Below are 16,813 nucleotides of genomic sequence, written 5' to 3' on the forward strand. Positions count from 1 at the left end.
TTCAAGCGTTTTGGGTTGTTTCTCAATTTATGTCCTTTTCTAGGTAACGATAATTTCGGTATTAACACCTAGTTTTCATCGTTCATAAATATGTATAAACATGATTTTAAATTTATTTAGTTGAAAATTTTTCAAATTTTCACAAAATTTGGCAAATAAACCAAGTGTAAACCCGAGAGAATTTATAACCCTTCCCCACACTTGAGATCATGCAATGCCCTCATTTGCATGAAATCAGACTCTAATTATAAATTCATGAGGGTGATTAGTGTAGAAAAGTGATTAAGAATACCTAGTTTGTACTTACAAAGCTCGACGAATGATAGATAGCGCGCCTCATCGTTCATTCCTTCTTGTATTATCACACATGTTTTTCTTCAAAAATGGTTGCTTTTCTGAACTGTTTGCTAATCTTTGAAAATGCATCTTTTACCCTAATTTATTATGCATGTTTATTAACGAGTTATGCACTAACCCGAACCCCTAATTTAACGTTAAGTGGGGTTAGACTTCCCCACACTTAGCTGACGACATGTGAAATCGGTGGAATAAGTTCCACGAATTAAAATAGTGAGCCAGTTATTTGCATCTCGGGTGGTGTATAATATATCAATGGGTTTAAAGTTTAGACTCACCCGATCGTCACTACTTAATTCTTTTTTAAGTGTAGCGTTTAGTAAATGGATATGTCTCTTTTCTGGTTCTTGGTCAAATGGATCGATATACACCGACATACTTATATCTATAGGGTGGTCAATTCCAAAAGTGTCCTTCCGTTTATTCTCGGGATTAAAGTTTTCACCTCTATTACCCAATTGGGTGAAATCCGAGGTGTCATTATCTATTACAGCTCGTAGTTCATCTTCAGTAGATGACTCGTCTATTGAGAATATTGGGTTGGAAAGTTGTGGGATGGTAAAGTTCGGTTTGGCCTCGGGGGTAAAATTTTCAACGTTATCGTTTTCCCAAGAGTACCAATTTGTCACCCTTTCTTCTTCTTCATCCTCCATTGATGGATTGATTATTTCGTCGGTAGAGGCTAATGTGTCGATATGTTGTGAATTTGGTAAGACTGAATAAAAAGTATCATCGGGATAGTTGGTGATTTCGGAGCTCCCGAATTCATCAAAATTCGATGATTTGAGATTTTCTTGCACACGACTCCTCAGATCAACAGGTGTGTAATCTGATAGAGTTTCAGCTTGCCGGTTTACAAACTCTCTCATTTGTTCCTTTTGAGCATCAAGTTCTTCGAGTTTGATTTTCATATTGTCTAAAGAATTTTCGGACACGTAATTTTCCTCGTCTTCTGGTTGTTGAGTTTGGATATTTTCTTGGGAATAATCCCAATTAGAATTGTGTTCTTCATAATCGTTCCATTCAGGTTCTGTGGGTGCGTAATTTTCAGTAGGAACGTAATAGTAACATTCCCATGTTGAGTGATAATCTCCACAGATTTCACAACCAGTTATTGTTTCGTCGTTCGCGATCCAAGATTGACTGACCGAATTGTCATCAACACTCGGTTGAGAGTATTGATTTAATTGATTTTGGAGTTCAAAAAGAGTTTCCAAGGCCTTGTTTTCAAAATTTTCCATTTTATTGCGATGGCCAAATTTTAGCTACAATGTGGTGCATTCACGAATTATCCTATTAGTTATAAAAATAGAAAAACTTATATAAGTTATCCAATTAATAGACTTTTCTGATTTTGCCCACGTTTCGAATAGCCAAAAGATGCAGCAGGTAGCCAGGACCCTTTAAATCGGAAGCCCACAACTAGCCACTAACAAATCCAACTATTACTACGAACCAGAAAAATGTCAACGTCCATTAACTTAACCGCTTAAATAATTTTTCTTTCCGTTTTGAGAATTAGATAAGAAATAGAGAAAATTCTAGGTCCTAAAAACTAGAGCGTCGAGAAATAAGAAAGAAATAGATTGCGCGTCGAAAAACGTCGAAAAATAAAAATAAGAAAGAAAAACGTCGAAACTTAAAAGTCTAAAAACTAAATCTAAAAAGTTGCGCCTAAAAGTCTAAAGGTAAATGCAATTCTAAAGGAAAAACGGCAATTTATTAGGCACTAAAATCTATAAACGGCGTCGCAAAATTCTAAAGCGCCTAAGTCTTAATCTAAAGAAAAAGCACTTAAGAGATTTTACGGCAAAGCCTAAGAATCTAGAAATATAAAATAATTATGGCAAAAAAAACTAGACTAAAAACTAACTACGAACGATAAAAATACAAATATTACGCTAAACGATTAAAAAGATACAAAATAGAAAAAGAAATAAAAAGTTATAAAATTATATATTTTTATAAAAATATTATTTTTATATTTTAAATTATAAAAGTATTAATTTTATATATTTAATAAACTAATTATAAGTAAATATTATAAATTAATAAAACTAAATAATATTAAACAAATAACCTAAATAGGGTTTTAATAATAATAAAATAATATTACACCGTAATTAATGCGTAACTAGGGTAAAACCTGGCCTGTCAGCACCCATCATGCGACTCGCATGGGGTTCAGGCTACGGTCATGCGAGTCGCATGACCTGCAGAGCCGGTTCAAATGGGGGTTCAAACAAAGGTTCAATTTGTATTTAATTTATATTTATTTTTATTTTCTGTTTTTCTAATTTTTAATTTTTCTGTTTTAATATATAAAATATAAAATATATATATAATTTAAATAAAAACTTAATTTTACAAACTAAAATAAAATAAAAATACTTTATAATAAAAACATAAAAATAGATTTATATATATATATAATTTTTTCTTTTCGGTTATAAAAATTTTTAATTTTTAATTTTTTTTTTTTTTTAAAGATTTTATATTGTTTTTCTAAAAACAAAATATAAAAATTTCGCCGACTCCCCGGCAGCGGCGCCAAAAACTTGATGTGGTAGCGGAGGGGTACGTGATAGTACTATATTTTACTACAAAATACGTTACAAATTACACAAGTTTTAATTATTTATTTACAAAATGGATATACCTAAACCTTGCTACAACACTATAGGCAGTGTACCTAATCGCAGAGTAGTATAGTTTTTAGTAAGTCCGGTTCGTTCCACAGGGAGCGGGCTTATTAAACACTATATTTTTAAACAACTATATTTGTACAAAATATATATAATTATATATAATAATATATAAAAGGGGGTTTACCGTTTAATGACCGGTTTGTCGATTTATATTTTAAGCGAAGCGTATAGTAAATGATGATATTTAAATAACAATAAAATAAATAACAATAATTAAAATGACAATAAATAAAAGTACGAGAAAAAATGAAATAAAATATATTATGCTTAATTAAACTTCCGTAACCATGATGGTTGACGTGTTGATTTTAGTTTTATGCCCATGGGTTAATTGTCCTTTGTCCTGGATTATTTAATATGTCCGTCTGGTTTTTGTCCATAACAGTCCATCAGTCATAAATATAAAATGCGAGTGCCCTCGTCAAATTATTATTATACCCGAAGTTAAATATTCCAACTAATTAGGGATTCGAATTGTAACAAGGTTTTAATACTTTGTTTAATGAATACACCAGGTTATCGACTGCGTGTAAACCAAGGTTTTACTACTTTGTTAACAATTACACCAATTACCCTTGAATGTAATTTCACCCCTGTTTTAATTATTCTAATGGCTATTAATCCATTCCCGTGTCCGGTTAAATGAACGATTATTCGTACATATAAATACCCCGCCCATCGTGTCCGATCGAGTGTATATGGTAATTTATAGGGACGCCCAATTGTAAATCTTTATATTAACATTAACAAACTATCATTTAGTTAAACAAATATAAAGCCCATTAATAGCTCATAGTCTAATTTCCACAAGTGTCGTTCTTTTGTCCAAACCCCAATTATGGTACAAAGTCCAATTACCCAATTTTAGTAATTAGCCCAACATCATGATTACTTCGGCTCAAATAAGCATAATAATTACTTAGTTACGAGACATTAATTTAAAAAGGAGAACATAACTTACATTGAGTATTTATCGCGTAGTGTTACACGGACAGAATTTCGACTTCAAAAACCCGTAAAATAACCTTTACATAACCCGAACTAATCTAATATAACACTAATCTATACTATATATATATATATATATTTATTTATTATCTTATGGAGTATTATTATTATTATGTGTGTGTGGTGTGGTAAAAACGAGTAGAAAACTGGCCTTTTATAGAACCTGAGCTGAATCTGATCCTCATGCGACTCGCATGGGAAATAGGCATAAATCCATGCGAGTCGCATGGCTATGCTGGACAGCTCACATACGTTTGTCACATAGCTTTGCCGACATAATATAAAATAAATATAAATATATAAATAATTAATATAATTATTTATATATTATATTTTATTCTTGTGCATAGTAGACTAGATATTTTTGGTCCGTTGCGTCGGGCGTTTCTTCTTGGCTCGGGTCCCGGTTCCGGATTTTCGGACGTCCTTGCGTACTATTTTATATCGTGTACTTTGCGTTTCGTAACTTGTACTCTTGTTATTTTTAGACGTTCTTCATCAATAATTTGAACCACTTTAATTGTATCTTGTACATTTGAGCATTTTGGACCTTTCCGTCTTCAATTCTTCGTTTTCGCCTTTTGTCTTCGCACTTATTAAATATAAACGAATATTACTTGAATATGGAACAATTACAACTAAAATTCTGTCTTTCTTGGGGGATAATGCTATGAAATATATGTTCCTTTTTAGCCTTATCACCGATCTACTAATTGACGCGAATCCTAAAGATAGATCTATTTGGCCTAACGAACCCCATCCAAAGTACCGGATGCTTTAGTACTTCGATGTTGTTTTTATCATGTCCGAAGGATTTCCCGGAATGATAGGGGATATTCTTATATGCATCTTGTTAATGTCGGTTACCAGGTGTTCAATCCATATGAATGATTTTTGTCTCTATGCATGGGACGTATATTTATGAGAAATGAAAATGAAAATCTTGTGGTCTATTAAAATGATAGAAATGATTATTTATGTTAAACTAATGAACTCACCAACCTTTTGGTTGACACTTTAAAGCATGTTTATTCTCAGGTATGAAAGAAATCTTCCGCTGTGCATTTACTCATTTTAGAGATATTACTTGAAGTCATTCATGGAATATTTCAAAAGACGTTACATTCGAGTCATTGAGTTCATCAAGATTATTATTAAGTCAATTATAGTTAGATATATTATGAAATGGTATGCATGCCGTCAACTTTAGATGTAATGAAAGATTGTCTTTTCAAAAACGAATGAAATGTTTGTAAAATGTATCATATAGAGGTCAAGTACCTCGCGATGTAACCAACTGTTGTGAATCGTTTATAATCGATATGGACTTCGTCCGAATGGATTAGGACGGGTCGTTAGACCTTCTGTTGTCGATTGTTTTCATCATAAGAGCGATTTCCTTTGGGCAATTGTCTCACAAGACTATTTCTTACAACCGCCTCGACGTATGAGTGAGTGAGAGGAGGTTAAAGTGGAACTGGTAGAGGGATAAGGGGTTCGGGTTGTGGAATTGAAGAGCTTTTCTTAAGATTGGAAACGGAAACGGGGGCAATTTTTGGGTTGGAATGTGTAGGTTGGTTAGCAGGTAACGGAAATGGCTGTGCGGAGGGTTACAACCACTTTGGGTTTAATTTTCCTCAAGATTCTTTTTACGGCAAAGTACTTTTATTAAACTTCTAGCACGCGACAAGAGGTATATCAATACGAAAATACATGTTTCTATGACTTCACAAGCCAATTGTTTTTAATCTAACAGTATATCTAGTAATGTTTGCATTGATTTCCCAAAGCTTGTCGAGGGATGTTTCTTTAGTTTGAAGAAGTGCATCAATTGAAGGATTAGCAGCAGCATTCGACACTACTACGTCTATTTTCCCATAAATAAGAAAACAGAAAACAGAGAAATTATGATTAAACAAAGCTACATAAATCAACCTGATAATGCAAAATTTATTAGGGTCACATACAAATCATTTCATCTTGAACATTTAATATATTCAGTCAACAGGGGCCTAAAGATGTACTTATTGAACCAAGATCTTTGACTTGTATGTGTTAGACGAAATATGATCTTAGATACAAACGTTTAAGATCTAGAGGTGGAAACACTAGATAAAGCTTATAATCGAATATACTTAACTTGTGGGATCAAATAAATCAAACCTAGACCTAATGAATAGACTAGATCGATGCCTAGAAGTTGATCTTCGTCTTGGGTGCGATTGGGAACGATTAGAACACAGAGAATACGGCTAGAGTTGATAATAAGTGTGTAACCTTTGAATGAAACCGTGACTATTAATTTGAAACGAAGGGAGTATGTCACAATATAATTAGGAGTTAGTTTTTGAATAGTGAGTTTGCAAACCAAGGTATGATATAGTTATACGTGTATAACTAAGGTTGCAAACTCGCTATTCGGAAAGTGGTAGGGTCTATATATTAATTGTACTGATTCTTTCGAATCTATCTATTTTAATTTATGTTTTTAGAAAATTAAAAACCTGCGGCCGCCGTTCCAACTGGCTTGAGCTTACCCTTAGACCATAGATAATGCAGGCGTTTGTGGCCTCAATCCGCCCACAAACGCCCCACAAATGCCCGGAATGGGGCGTTTGTGGGCATTTGTGTTGGGGCGTTTGTCAAGGAAGCACGGGCATAAAAATGTGCGTTTGTGATTTTTTTTTTTTTAATTCTTTTCTACCTTTTTCACCACTTTTTAACCCAACCTCCAATCATATTTTGACACATCACCCACAAACGCCCTTACAAAAGCCCCCCATTACAACTCTCCCCAAAATGTCATGGCCCAGTCACAGTTTTTTCCCAAAAAGTGCAACTCTACCGCTCCAAATCACAGTCACCATATGTGGTTATGACTTTGAATTCACTTTACTCCATTTATGTCCCACATCTGTATATTATATTCTGCAAGTTGACCCTCTTTTTTTTAAACTTCTGTTTACACTTTGCCCTATTCATTACCCGTTCTCTTTCTCTATATAAAAATGTGTTTGTGCCCACTAAATATAGTTGCTAATCTAATTATTACAGATCAAACGTAATGGTAATCACTCCACCTATTTATCTTAATTCTTAGTTGTTACTTTCATCAACTGGGTTATGTACATGATCAATTTTTCTTTTATCTTGCATTGCTTTGGTGGATTTTATGCTTTTATCTTATTTATTTAATTATTAATTATAAATTATAATTGTAATTATTAATTAATTTCTGGAATCAGGGAAAAGGATGTATGAAGGTTCCTGGGTTGAGTTTACTGGTAGTAACTTTATGTGGTTTGTATTGGATTGGAAGTGTAACATCACATGATCAGCCATTTTCAAAGATTTCTGTACATCAGACTGTGTTTGCTATTAATGATGCAGCCTATGTTAAAGCATCCCCTTTGATTCTTGGATTAAAGGTAAAAAATTTTATTAAAAAATGATTAATGTTGATTACACCCAACTCTATTAATTGTATACTACAGTAATAATCAGTATTCATGATATCGTCCTACATTCTTTGTGTTCAATGTGGGTGCTATTTTGGGTGGGTCAGAAATGAAAACTGGTTAACCTGGTTAGGTCGCATACATCTTAGTAAAACTTGCCCAATGGTAGGCTGATCAGGGAAAACCTTATCCAAATATGGATGCGAGATTACATTAGTTGTGTATTTGTAAGTGAAAATTGATCATAAAACTTGATTGCAGGGTCAAACCTCTGAATGGTTGACTTTAACATTGCACAATCCAAATCCATCTATTAATGATTGGATTGGAGTATTCTCGCCTGCGAATTTCAGGTATAATCTAAAAACCTAAATACCATTTTCATTCTTAATCTACAATTGTCCTTTCGAACCATTTAAGTGGTCACTCAAATACTTCCATTATCACTGTTTTTAGTGCTTTAACATGTGTCCCCGAAAGCTCAATGGTTGCTCCACCATTATTGTGCACTGCGCCTATTAAGGTTTGATCGATTTCTCATGCCTTAATTTGTGTCTGTTTTAATAAGAATAAGAAGCTACATTATAACAGAATTTTATATTTGTTAGTTCCAATATGCAAATTATAGTACTCCTGACTATAAAGAAACCGGAAAAGCGTCATTAAAGTTTCGGTTAATCAACCAAAGATCGGACTTCTCATTTGGATTGTTTTCTGGTGGATTTTCAAAGGTTTGCTTAGTTTATTCATTCCCCTTTGATTTCATGTTTATCTTTTAAATTGCTAACATGAAGTTGGATTGTGTGGTAGCCGCAACTTGTTGCAGTGTCAAATTCGGTTACCTTTGCTAATCCAAACGCACCAAATTACCCTCGTTTAGCTCAAGGAAAAGCTTGGAATGAAGTAAGTATACATCCCCTTTGGATCATACGTTAGTTTACAGACTACCATATATCAAAGTTATTACGAATAGTTATTCTAAAATTTTCAAGATTATAAGCATATATAATTGTTGTCTGTATTTAGATGACTGTAACGTGGACAAGTGGATATGGATTTGATGACGCCGAATCTTTTGTTGAATGGGGTCGGAGAGACGAGGAGAAACAACGTTCTTTTGCTGCCACATTGACAATTGACCGAAAAAGCCTGTGTGGTATGTAATTAATCTACAAACATTAAATATCATGTTAATTTGACCCTCAAAGTCAATCAAGATTGAAGGAGCAATTAGTTATTAGTTACTCTTTTTAAAGAAACACAAAATACTTGTGCTGATTAGGTTATGTACTTGTGCAGGAGCACCTGCGAGAACCGTCGGTTGGCGTGACCCTGGATTCATTCATACAGGATTCTTGAAGGAATTGTGGCCCCAACTCCATGTATGTTACCAAATTTCTTGTTTAATTGTTTATCATTTATTATACCAATTATAAGTCAACTTTAATTTGTAGTTTTCAAATTGGGCACTGATCCGTTACCAAATTTTATCCATACACCACCAAAACTGCTTCAAAAGGTTGTACGGTACATCATGCATGTTTAGTGGTGTATGGATCATCACCCTTTAAAATTTGTCATGGATTTTGTGTGGTCAAAGTACACAATATTCACATTATGTCTTAATAGTATATTGAAGGTGTCATTTTATTTACTCGACGAGAGAATTGTCATTTTATTACCCTGCACACACGGGATTGTGGGTTTTTGTTGTTGTAATGTTATAGCGGTCATTTAAGTTGAAACCGAAAAGACGCTACACTCAAAACTCAAATCTAGAATATCTGGTGCTATGAAAGGTTATGATTTAAACTGCTCTTTTGTAAATATTACTGTATGTATACGCTTCTATTATGTTGAGTACTCTTTTTCATTCAATAAAACTTGTAATTTTTGACGTAGTCAATATCTTAAGTTGGTTGAAATGACAATAATAGTTTTTTAAGTAATATTGGCTTGTGAAGTTTCCAAAAAGGAAATGAACGTTTAAATACTTTGTATATTTTCTTTATCTGAACCTCTGTTATGCAGGTACACCTACAAACTGGGCCACAAACTGCTTAACGGCTCGGTTATTTGGAGCCCAGTTAACCAGTTTAAATCATCTCCGTACCCTGGTCAAGGCTCATTACAACGTGTGATCATTTTTGGAGATTTGGGAAAGGTGGGACTGTTTGAAATTTTTGTTTGATTTTTTTTTTTCGCGGTGACTTAATCAATATCTTTTCGATATTGAAGGATGAAGCTGATGGGTCAAACGACTATAATAATTATCAACATGGCTCTCTTAACACAACCAAACAACTTATTAGAGACTTGAAAAACTACGATATCGTATTCCACATTGGAGATTTATGTTACGCTAATGGGTACCTCTCACAATGGGATCAATTTACCGAACAAGTTGAGCCAATTGCCTCTGCAGTACCTTATATGGTAGCTAGGTAAGCTTAGGGTGTGCTTGATTGCCTCTTAATTGATTGGTTCAACATTAAATGTTGAACCGTTCAACATTCACATTCAATGCGTTTGTTTGTAACATTTGAATGGCAAATGATGTTGAACCGTTCAGTAATCTGTGTTGAACCATTCAGAATTGAAATACTTTCTTAACCATTCTGCACCTTTATTTTTTTCTTTTATTTATAAAAATCATCATTAAATTATATCCAGAACACTTTTCAAACTACTTTATTTTTTATTTATTTATTTATAAGGTTTATACATTGATTTTACATCATATTATCAAACATTTTGTTGTCTTTATAAATAATTAATTCTTGTCTTTCAATAATTTAATAAATCCATATTTTGCAGCGGGAATCATGAGCGTGACTGGCCCAACTCAGGATCCTATTACGAGAACAACGATTCGGGAGGAGAATGTGGTGTTTTGGCTGAGACAATGTTTTACGTTCCTGCTGAAAACCGAGCAAAGTTTTGGTTAGTTTTCTAGTCATCTGCTAGTTTTGTACAACTTTGTATACGCGTCACGAAAACTGCATTATTTTTTACAGGTACTCTACAGACTATGGAATGTTTAGATTTTGTATTGCTGATACCGAACATGACTGGAGAGAGGGAACCGAACAGTATAAATTTATCGAGCAGTGTTTGGCATCTGTTGATAGAAAAAAGCAACCATGGCTTATATTTCTTGCTCATCGTGTACTCGGCTACTCGTCTACTTCATTTTATGCAACCGATGGCGCGTTTGGAGAACCAATGGGAAGAGAAAGCCTCGAAAAGCTATGGCAGAAATACAAAGTTGATATTGCCATTTATGGTCATGCACACAATTATGAAAGAACTTGTCCGGTTTATGAGGTACTTTTATTACATAAAATCATTTTAAATTATTAGATACTTCGTAGCACATAACCATCCGGGCATAGCCTGGGTGGCCAGGGTGCCCCGCAAATGCTCAGTTGACCTAGTCAATTGGCAATTCACTCCTAGATGGCGAAGGTTCGAATCTCGGTTCGGCCACCAGTTGTATTAAGCGCTGAGACAGGGGTTGGTTCCGACCACACTTGCCCGGGGCTGTGCTGACCCGCGTACAGTTGGCATCCAAAGGGTGCATGGGGTTAAAGGTTCCCCACCATGATAACCTTTGTCACTCCTAGATACTTCGTAGCACAAAAACGAGAGGTCTCAGTTTCAAACAAGGCTGCAAAGATTGCTACTTGGAAGAGTACCCGGTCCGGACTTTTTAGGGAGTACTAAGCAACTCAAGGAGTACTCGGATGTTACTAGGTTTGACTTTGACCGATTTTAGCCGAGTTTTGACCAATTTTGACTTTTTATCCGAGTTTTGGCCGAGCTTTGACCGATTTTCCCGGTAATCCCTAATTTTAACCGAGTTTAGACTGAGTTTTACCGAGTACTTGTAGAGTGCTCCCTGGGAAAAGGTTGAAATGGTCACGGAATAACCGTATACGCCGCGTGCATCCGTGTAAAAAATACTCGCTCTCCATGTGTAGTCTGAACAGGGAAAACCTTATTCGTTTACCCGTTTAGTCGTAGGACAAAAATCGGAGTGATTGAGTTCGGAACATTTTGTAGTCGGTTTTTTCATTGCATATAGCCACCTTTTTGTAAAAATGCAAAAAAGGTGTTGATGTTTAGTTAATTTTGATCAATTTCCATGTTTTAGAGTATTTGCACGAGTAACGAGAAGCACGCGTACAAGGGAAGCTTAAACGGGACAATACATGTCGTGGCAGGAGGTGGAGGGGCAAGTCTTACAAATTTTGCCAACATCAACACAACTTGGAGTCTTGTGAAAGACGTCGATTATGGGTTCATAAAGCTCACGGCTTTTGACCATTCTAACCTTCTGTTTGAGTACAAGAAGAGCAGCAGTGGTAAAGTTTACGACTCGTTCACGATTTCAAGAGATTATAAGGACATCTTGGCCTGCACAGTTGATAGTTGCCCACCCACAACTCTGATATCATAAGGGAGTAATACATATTGGACTTTATTGTACAAATATCAGTTGGCCTCGAGTATTATGAATCCCAAGCTTAAATATGATGTCAAAAGGCTTGTTGCAAAAGGTTGTATGCAATTTCTCCTTCATTTGAAAATAGAAAACAAACTATTGCAATTTCATGTGGTCACTTCATCCTAATAACTGTCTTTAGAAATTGACCTATAGTTACATATCCTGAAGTCATTCCTTTTTTTGTCATTACTGGTTTTATTCTTTGTAACTTAAGTAGTCAACAAGATAGTAACTAGGACGTTTAAATCTTCTCTCACAACACTAAACTACTAACTATTAGAACAACGATGCCTAAAACGGCTAAACAAATAAGATTTTTCCTGTTCAGGCTACGGGTTATCATGTGACCGTATATGACCTTTCTCTTGCCACAGGCCCAACCGGGTTATCTTGTGACAGTTTTCGTCTCTTTAATTTTCGTGTTCATCGAAGATATGATGTTAGTGAGGTTTGAACCTGAAACCTCTTATAAGATATCACATCTTCAACCATTATGCTATATATCTTGAGATGGTTTATAATGACAATGATTGTTGTTTCTATGCTAAAGTAAGGAAACGGTTGAAAACTGCCTGACTCTTTATTTTCATCGTGAGGTTAGAGGTTCAAATCATGGATGGACAAATGCGTATTTATGTGTGAGAAGTAATGAGGTGTGTGAGTATTTGCTTTTCTAATGAAATTTAGAGAATTATTTTTTTTTATTTTTTTTATTGAAGTCTCATTTTTAAGTTCAACTATTCATTTAGGCCTACCCTTTTGAGTCCTCGTGATATATATTGCCTTTCGGAAAAAAACAAAAAAAACTATTCATTCAGGCCTACCATAATCCATGATTTTAGTGAAACAGATTTATTATAGAAACCCCAAGAATACTGTCATACCTAGGAACCCGGCTCACTTTTCTTGATGGGTGGGCGGCAGTTTAGTGGTTGTTTTGTTGCGGTAGTGGCCGGCGTTCTTCCGGTCACCATCGCCTTTTGTTTCTTCGTAGAAATAGTTTAATGTAGCCGTCAATAACCTGTTTGTTATAGCTTTAGTCTCGCTTTATTTCCTTGTTAAATGTGTTTTCACCCTGTTAGTGAGACCGTTTGGTTAGGTTTGTTTAGTTTGGCTAGTGCTCGTTTTGAATTCTTTTGTATCAGTTGTATTTATTGATTTTCAGATATGCTTTTATGTTATTAACTTTTATTGGGAAAAAAACCTAAAATTTACATATTCTTATTATTACAATTGTGCTATCACACAGTTAATGAGCTATAGTAGTTTTTAATCAAACAATGTTTGAGTTTGAGAGCCAGATTAGTTTATTTTCAAGTCCCAGTAAGTTATGTAGACTTTTAACACCTTGGATATTATCATAACAAACAAAATACAGCAATTTGTAACGGCATCCTCAAAGAAATGCATCTTAAGTGTTGCCGCCTTCCAAATTTGTATTGTCTTAACCTCCACCATCTATTCTCTTGTACTTATAAATCTATCATCATTCTATAGTAAAATTTCAGAGCTTCTCATTAAAAAGTTGAAAAATACTTGGTTCCTTAACCAAGATGGCAACAAGGTATGCCAGAACCAATACGAATCGGAGCCTTGAGACGTTGCTCGATATGGACAAATCAAAAGCCAAGTCAAACAAGGTTGTAGGCCAAGCAACCCACAAACTTGAGACCGGGCATGGCCTTGAGTTCAGTAACTTGTCATATAGTGTGATGAAGAAGCAGAAAAAAGATGGTGTTTGGATCACAAAAGAAGCTTATCTTTTGAATGATATATCGGGTCAAGCTGTTCGAGGTGAAATCATGGCCATCATGGGTCCCAGTGGTGCTGGAAAATCAACGTTTCTTGATGCGTTGGCTGGTCGAATTGCTCAAGGTAGTCTTGAAGGGTCTGTTCGAATCGATGGAAAGCCCGTAAGTTCACATTTTTTTAATTTAGTTGTATTATCTTAATGGTCATACTTAAAACAAACATATAAGGTTTTATCTGTGAGTAATTTTACTCAGATGTGCGCAGCATAATCGGGTTATTCTGTGACTGTTTCTGACTCTTTTTCCCTAGCCACCACAAAGTACGCTATTAGTGAGGTTTGGACAATCATGCTTATATGTTGTGATAATATGGTACAGGTTACAGCTAGCTACATGAAGAGGGTTTCGTCTTACGTTATGCAAGATGATCAACTCTTTGCTATGCTCACAGTTTTTGAGACGTTCATGTTTGCAGCAGAGGTTCGCCTTCCACCTTCGTTATCCCGATCCGAGAAGAAAAAGCGGGTCATCGAGCTGCTTGACCAGTTGGGCTTAACAGTAAGATTTCAATATATATGTAGCATCATGAACACCTTATCTGTTTACCTGTTTAATCTTAATATATGGCTTAATTTAAAAATCTACGAGGAATTATGTTTTTTCAATCTTGATGTATTTGGTATAAATCTATGTCAATTAATGCAGAGCACGGCGCATACGTATATTGGTGATGAAGGGAGGAGAGGGGTTTCAGGTGGTGAAAGGCGTCGGGTGTCGATTGGGATCGACATAATCCACAAGCCATCACTTTTGTTTCTTGATGAACCAACATCAGGACTCGACTCAACTAGCGCGTTTAGTGTTGTCGAGAAAGTTAAAGATATCGCTCGAAATGGGAGCATTGTTCTAATGACAATCCATCAGCCTTCGTTTCGTATCCAGATGCTTCTCGATCGTATCACAGTCCTTGCAAGGTACAAATGTTTAAAATTTTGTTCCTAAATTTCGAGTTTTGAATGTTTAAGTTTGCTGATTGAATCTGAAATTTGATCAAACAGAGGGAGGTTGATATATTTAGGAAGCCCGAACGCGCTATCTGCACATCTAGTGGGATTTGAAAGACCTGTACCGGAAAACGAGAACAATCTCGAGTACCTATTGGATGTGATCAAGGAGTACGACGAGTCCACTATTGGGCTTGATCCTCTCGTGGCCTACCAACGCGATGGGCTCAAGCCCGATCCTGTGGCTCAAACTCCCATCCGGAAAACAAGGACCCCTCGTACTCCATATGAGAAAACTCCAAACAACCAAAAGCACATCGCTCTTCGAAGCATTAATGGGTTTTCTAGTGCTAGCACAACTCCTCGAGGCAACTCTAGTTCAATCGACTACCATGAGAACGAGTCCGATGATGAGTTTGATAACTCGAGAGAGCGTAAAGTCGCTCACACACCGATGCAAATGCAAAGTGGAGCGTATCAGCGTTTAGCTTCACAATTTTACAAAGATTTTTCGGTATGGGTTTACCACGGTGTAAAAGGTACACCGCAACGTGCACCATCATGGACTCCGGCCAGGGGTACGACCACCCCCACCCCTGGCCAGACTCCATCCATGGTGACACCAGCCATAAATCGCCATCGTTCCAAGACTCCGGTATTCAGCCCGTCTTCAGATTCATATGTATCATACGAGAACGCATTAGAGCCCGAGATCCTAGATGAACCCGACCTCGGACCAAAGTTCGCCAACCCATGGCTACGCGAGGTCATGGTTCTCTCATGGCGAACCGCACTCAATGTGGTTCGAACCCCTGAACTATTTCTCTCTCGAGAAATCGTTCTAGCCGTCATGGGTCTCATCTTAGCTTCCTTATTCGAAAACCTAAGCCATTACAATTTCAAAACCATCAACCGCCTTCTAAACTTTTACATTTTCACAGTTTGTTTAGTTTTCTTCTCCTCAAACGACGCCGTCCCAACATTCATCCAAGAACGATTCATATTCATCCGCGAGACCTCCCACAACGCTTATCGTGCATCCTCGTATGTCATATCATCCCTAATTGTATACCTCCCGTTTTTCGCAATCCAAGGGTTCACATTCGCGGTGATCACACAATTCATCCTCAAATTAAACAGCAACTTATTCCATTTCTGGATCATACTCTTCTCATCACTAATCACCACAAACTCTTACGTGATGCTTGTAAGCGCGTTAGTCCCTAGCTACATTACCGGATACGCAGTGGTCATAGCCACAACGGCTCTCTTTTTCTTAACTTGTGGCTTCTTCTTAAAGGCTTCACATATTCCTATTTATTGGGTGTGGCTTCATTACATATCGGCGATTACGTATCCTTTTGAGGCGTTGTTGGTGAACGAATTCAAAGGCAGCAAATGTTATACGGGAAATTTCTCCGATTTATCACCTGGACCACTCGGAGAAATTAAGATTAGTGATGCTCATAAGAACGATCCAACGAAACAAGGAGTTGGGTGTTTGTTGATCGGTGAAGATATTTTGAAATCGATGGATATAAAATGGGAAAATGTATGGTACGATGTTGCGATTTTGTTGGCTTGGGGAGTCTTGTATCGTCTCTTGTTCTATGTTGTTCTTAGATTTTATTCTAAAAACGTAAGAAAATGATGAACTTTTCTGATTGTAATAAAACCATGTATGTTGTATGATATAAACTAGTGATCATTACGTTTTACAATTTTATCAATTGGATATAACAAAGGGTATTATTGAAATCGTATTCCATTCATGTTATTGGTGATTTTATATATATAAAAAAAAAAACTAAATAATATACAATTAATTAGTTCTCGCGATTTCACGGACTTTTAAAATAAGAAATTATGTAAATTATTTTGAGAGGTATATTGAAATGAATAAGCATTGACAAACGGAAAAGGTAAATTTGATGGAATAAAACAATTAAGTAACATGAAGTACAATATAATAATTTATTAAAATTAAATCCTTAGTAAGAAGAATGATACCAAAGTT

The 16,813-nt window shown here is 35.7% G+C and overlaps 2 protein-coding genes across 2 annotated transcripts; both read left to right on the plus strand.

The window, feature by feature from the left end:
* The first annotated feature begins 6,952 nt into the window (after positions 1 to 6,952).
* Positions 6,953 to 12,162, plus strand: LOC139846967 (probable inactive purple acid phosphatase 1). Its single transcript, XM_071836554.1, is given in 14 exon segments — positions 6,953 to 7,140; positions 7,319 to 7,501; positions 7,793 to 7,884; positions 7,988 to 8,054; positions 8,140 to 8,262; positions 8,342 to 8,434; positions 8,558 to 8,687; positions 8,831 to 8,901; positions 8,903 to 8,913; positions 9,563 to 9,695; positions 9,770 to 9,975; positions 10,349 to 10,474; positions 10,549 to 10,858; positions 11,688 to 12,162. Coding segments are annotated over 14 exon segments (1,854 nt in total). The 5' UTR covers positions 6,953 to 7,137; the 3' UTR covers positions 11,994 to 12,162.
* Positions 12,163 to 13,582: 1,420 nt separating this feature from the next.
* On the plus strand, positions 13,583 to 16,447 carry LOC139846560 (ABC transporter G family member STR-like). Its single transcript, XM_071836039.1, has 4 exons — positions 13,583 to 13,954; positions 14,171 to 14,350; positions 14,498 to 14,766; positions 14,851 to 16,447. Exons 1-4 carry the CDS (start codon positions 13,595 to 13,597, stop codon positions 16,445 to 16,447), a joined length of 2,406 nt encoding a protein of 801 aa, XP_071692140.1. The 5' UTR covers positions 13,583 to 13,594.
* Positions 16,448 to 16,813: the final 366 nt, after the last annotated feature.

Source organism: Rutidosis leptorrhynchoides, chromosome 5 (assembly GCF_046630445.1).
Source record: "Rutidosis leptorrhynchoides isolate AG116_Rl617_1_P2 chromosome 5, CSIRO_AGI_Rlap_v1, whole genome shotgun sequence".
Lineage (NCBI taxonomy): Eukaryota > Viridiplantae > Streptophyta > Magnoliopsida > Asterales > Asteraceae > Rutidosis > Rutidosis leptorrhynchoides.

What these genes read in the sequence shown, in the direction of transcription:
- LOC139846560 (XM_071836039.1), top strand. Translation starts at nt 13,595, where the DNA reads ATGGCAACAAGGTATGCCAGAACCAATACGAATCGGAGCCTTGAGACG. An exon ending in TTCGAATCGATGGAAAGCCC is followed by an intron (nt 13,955 to 14,170) that starts GTAAGTTCACAT and finishes AATATGGTACAG; the next exon opens with GTTACAGCTAGCTACATGAA. An exon ending in TTGACCAGTTGGGCTTAACA is followed by an intron (nt 14,351 to 14,497) that starts GTAAGATTTCAA and finishes CAATTAATGCAG; the next exon opens with AGCACGGCGCATACGTATAT.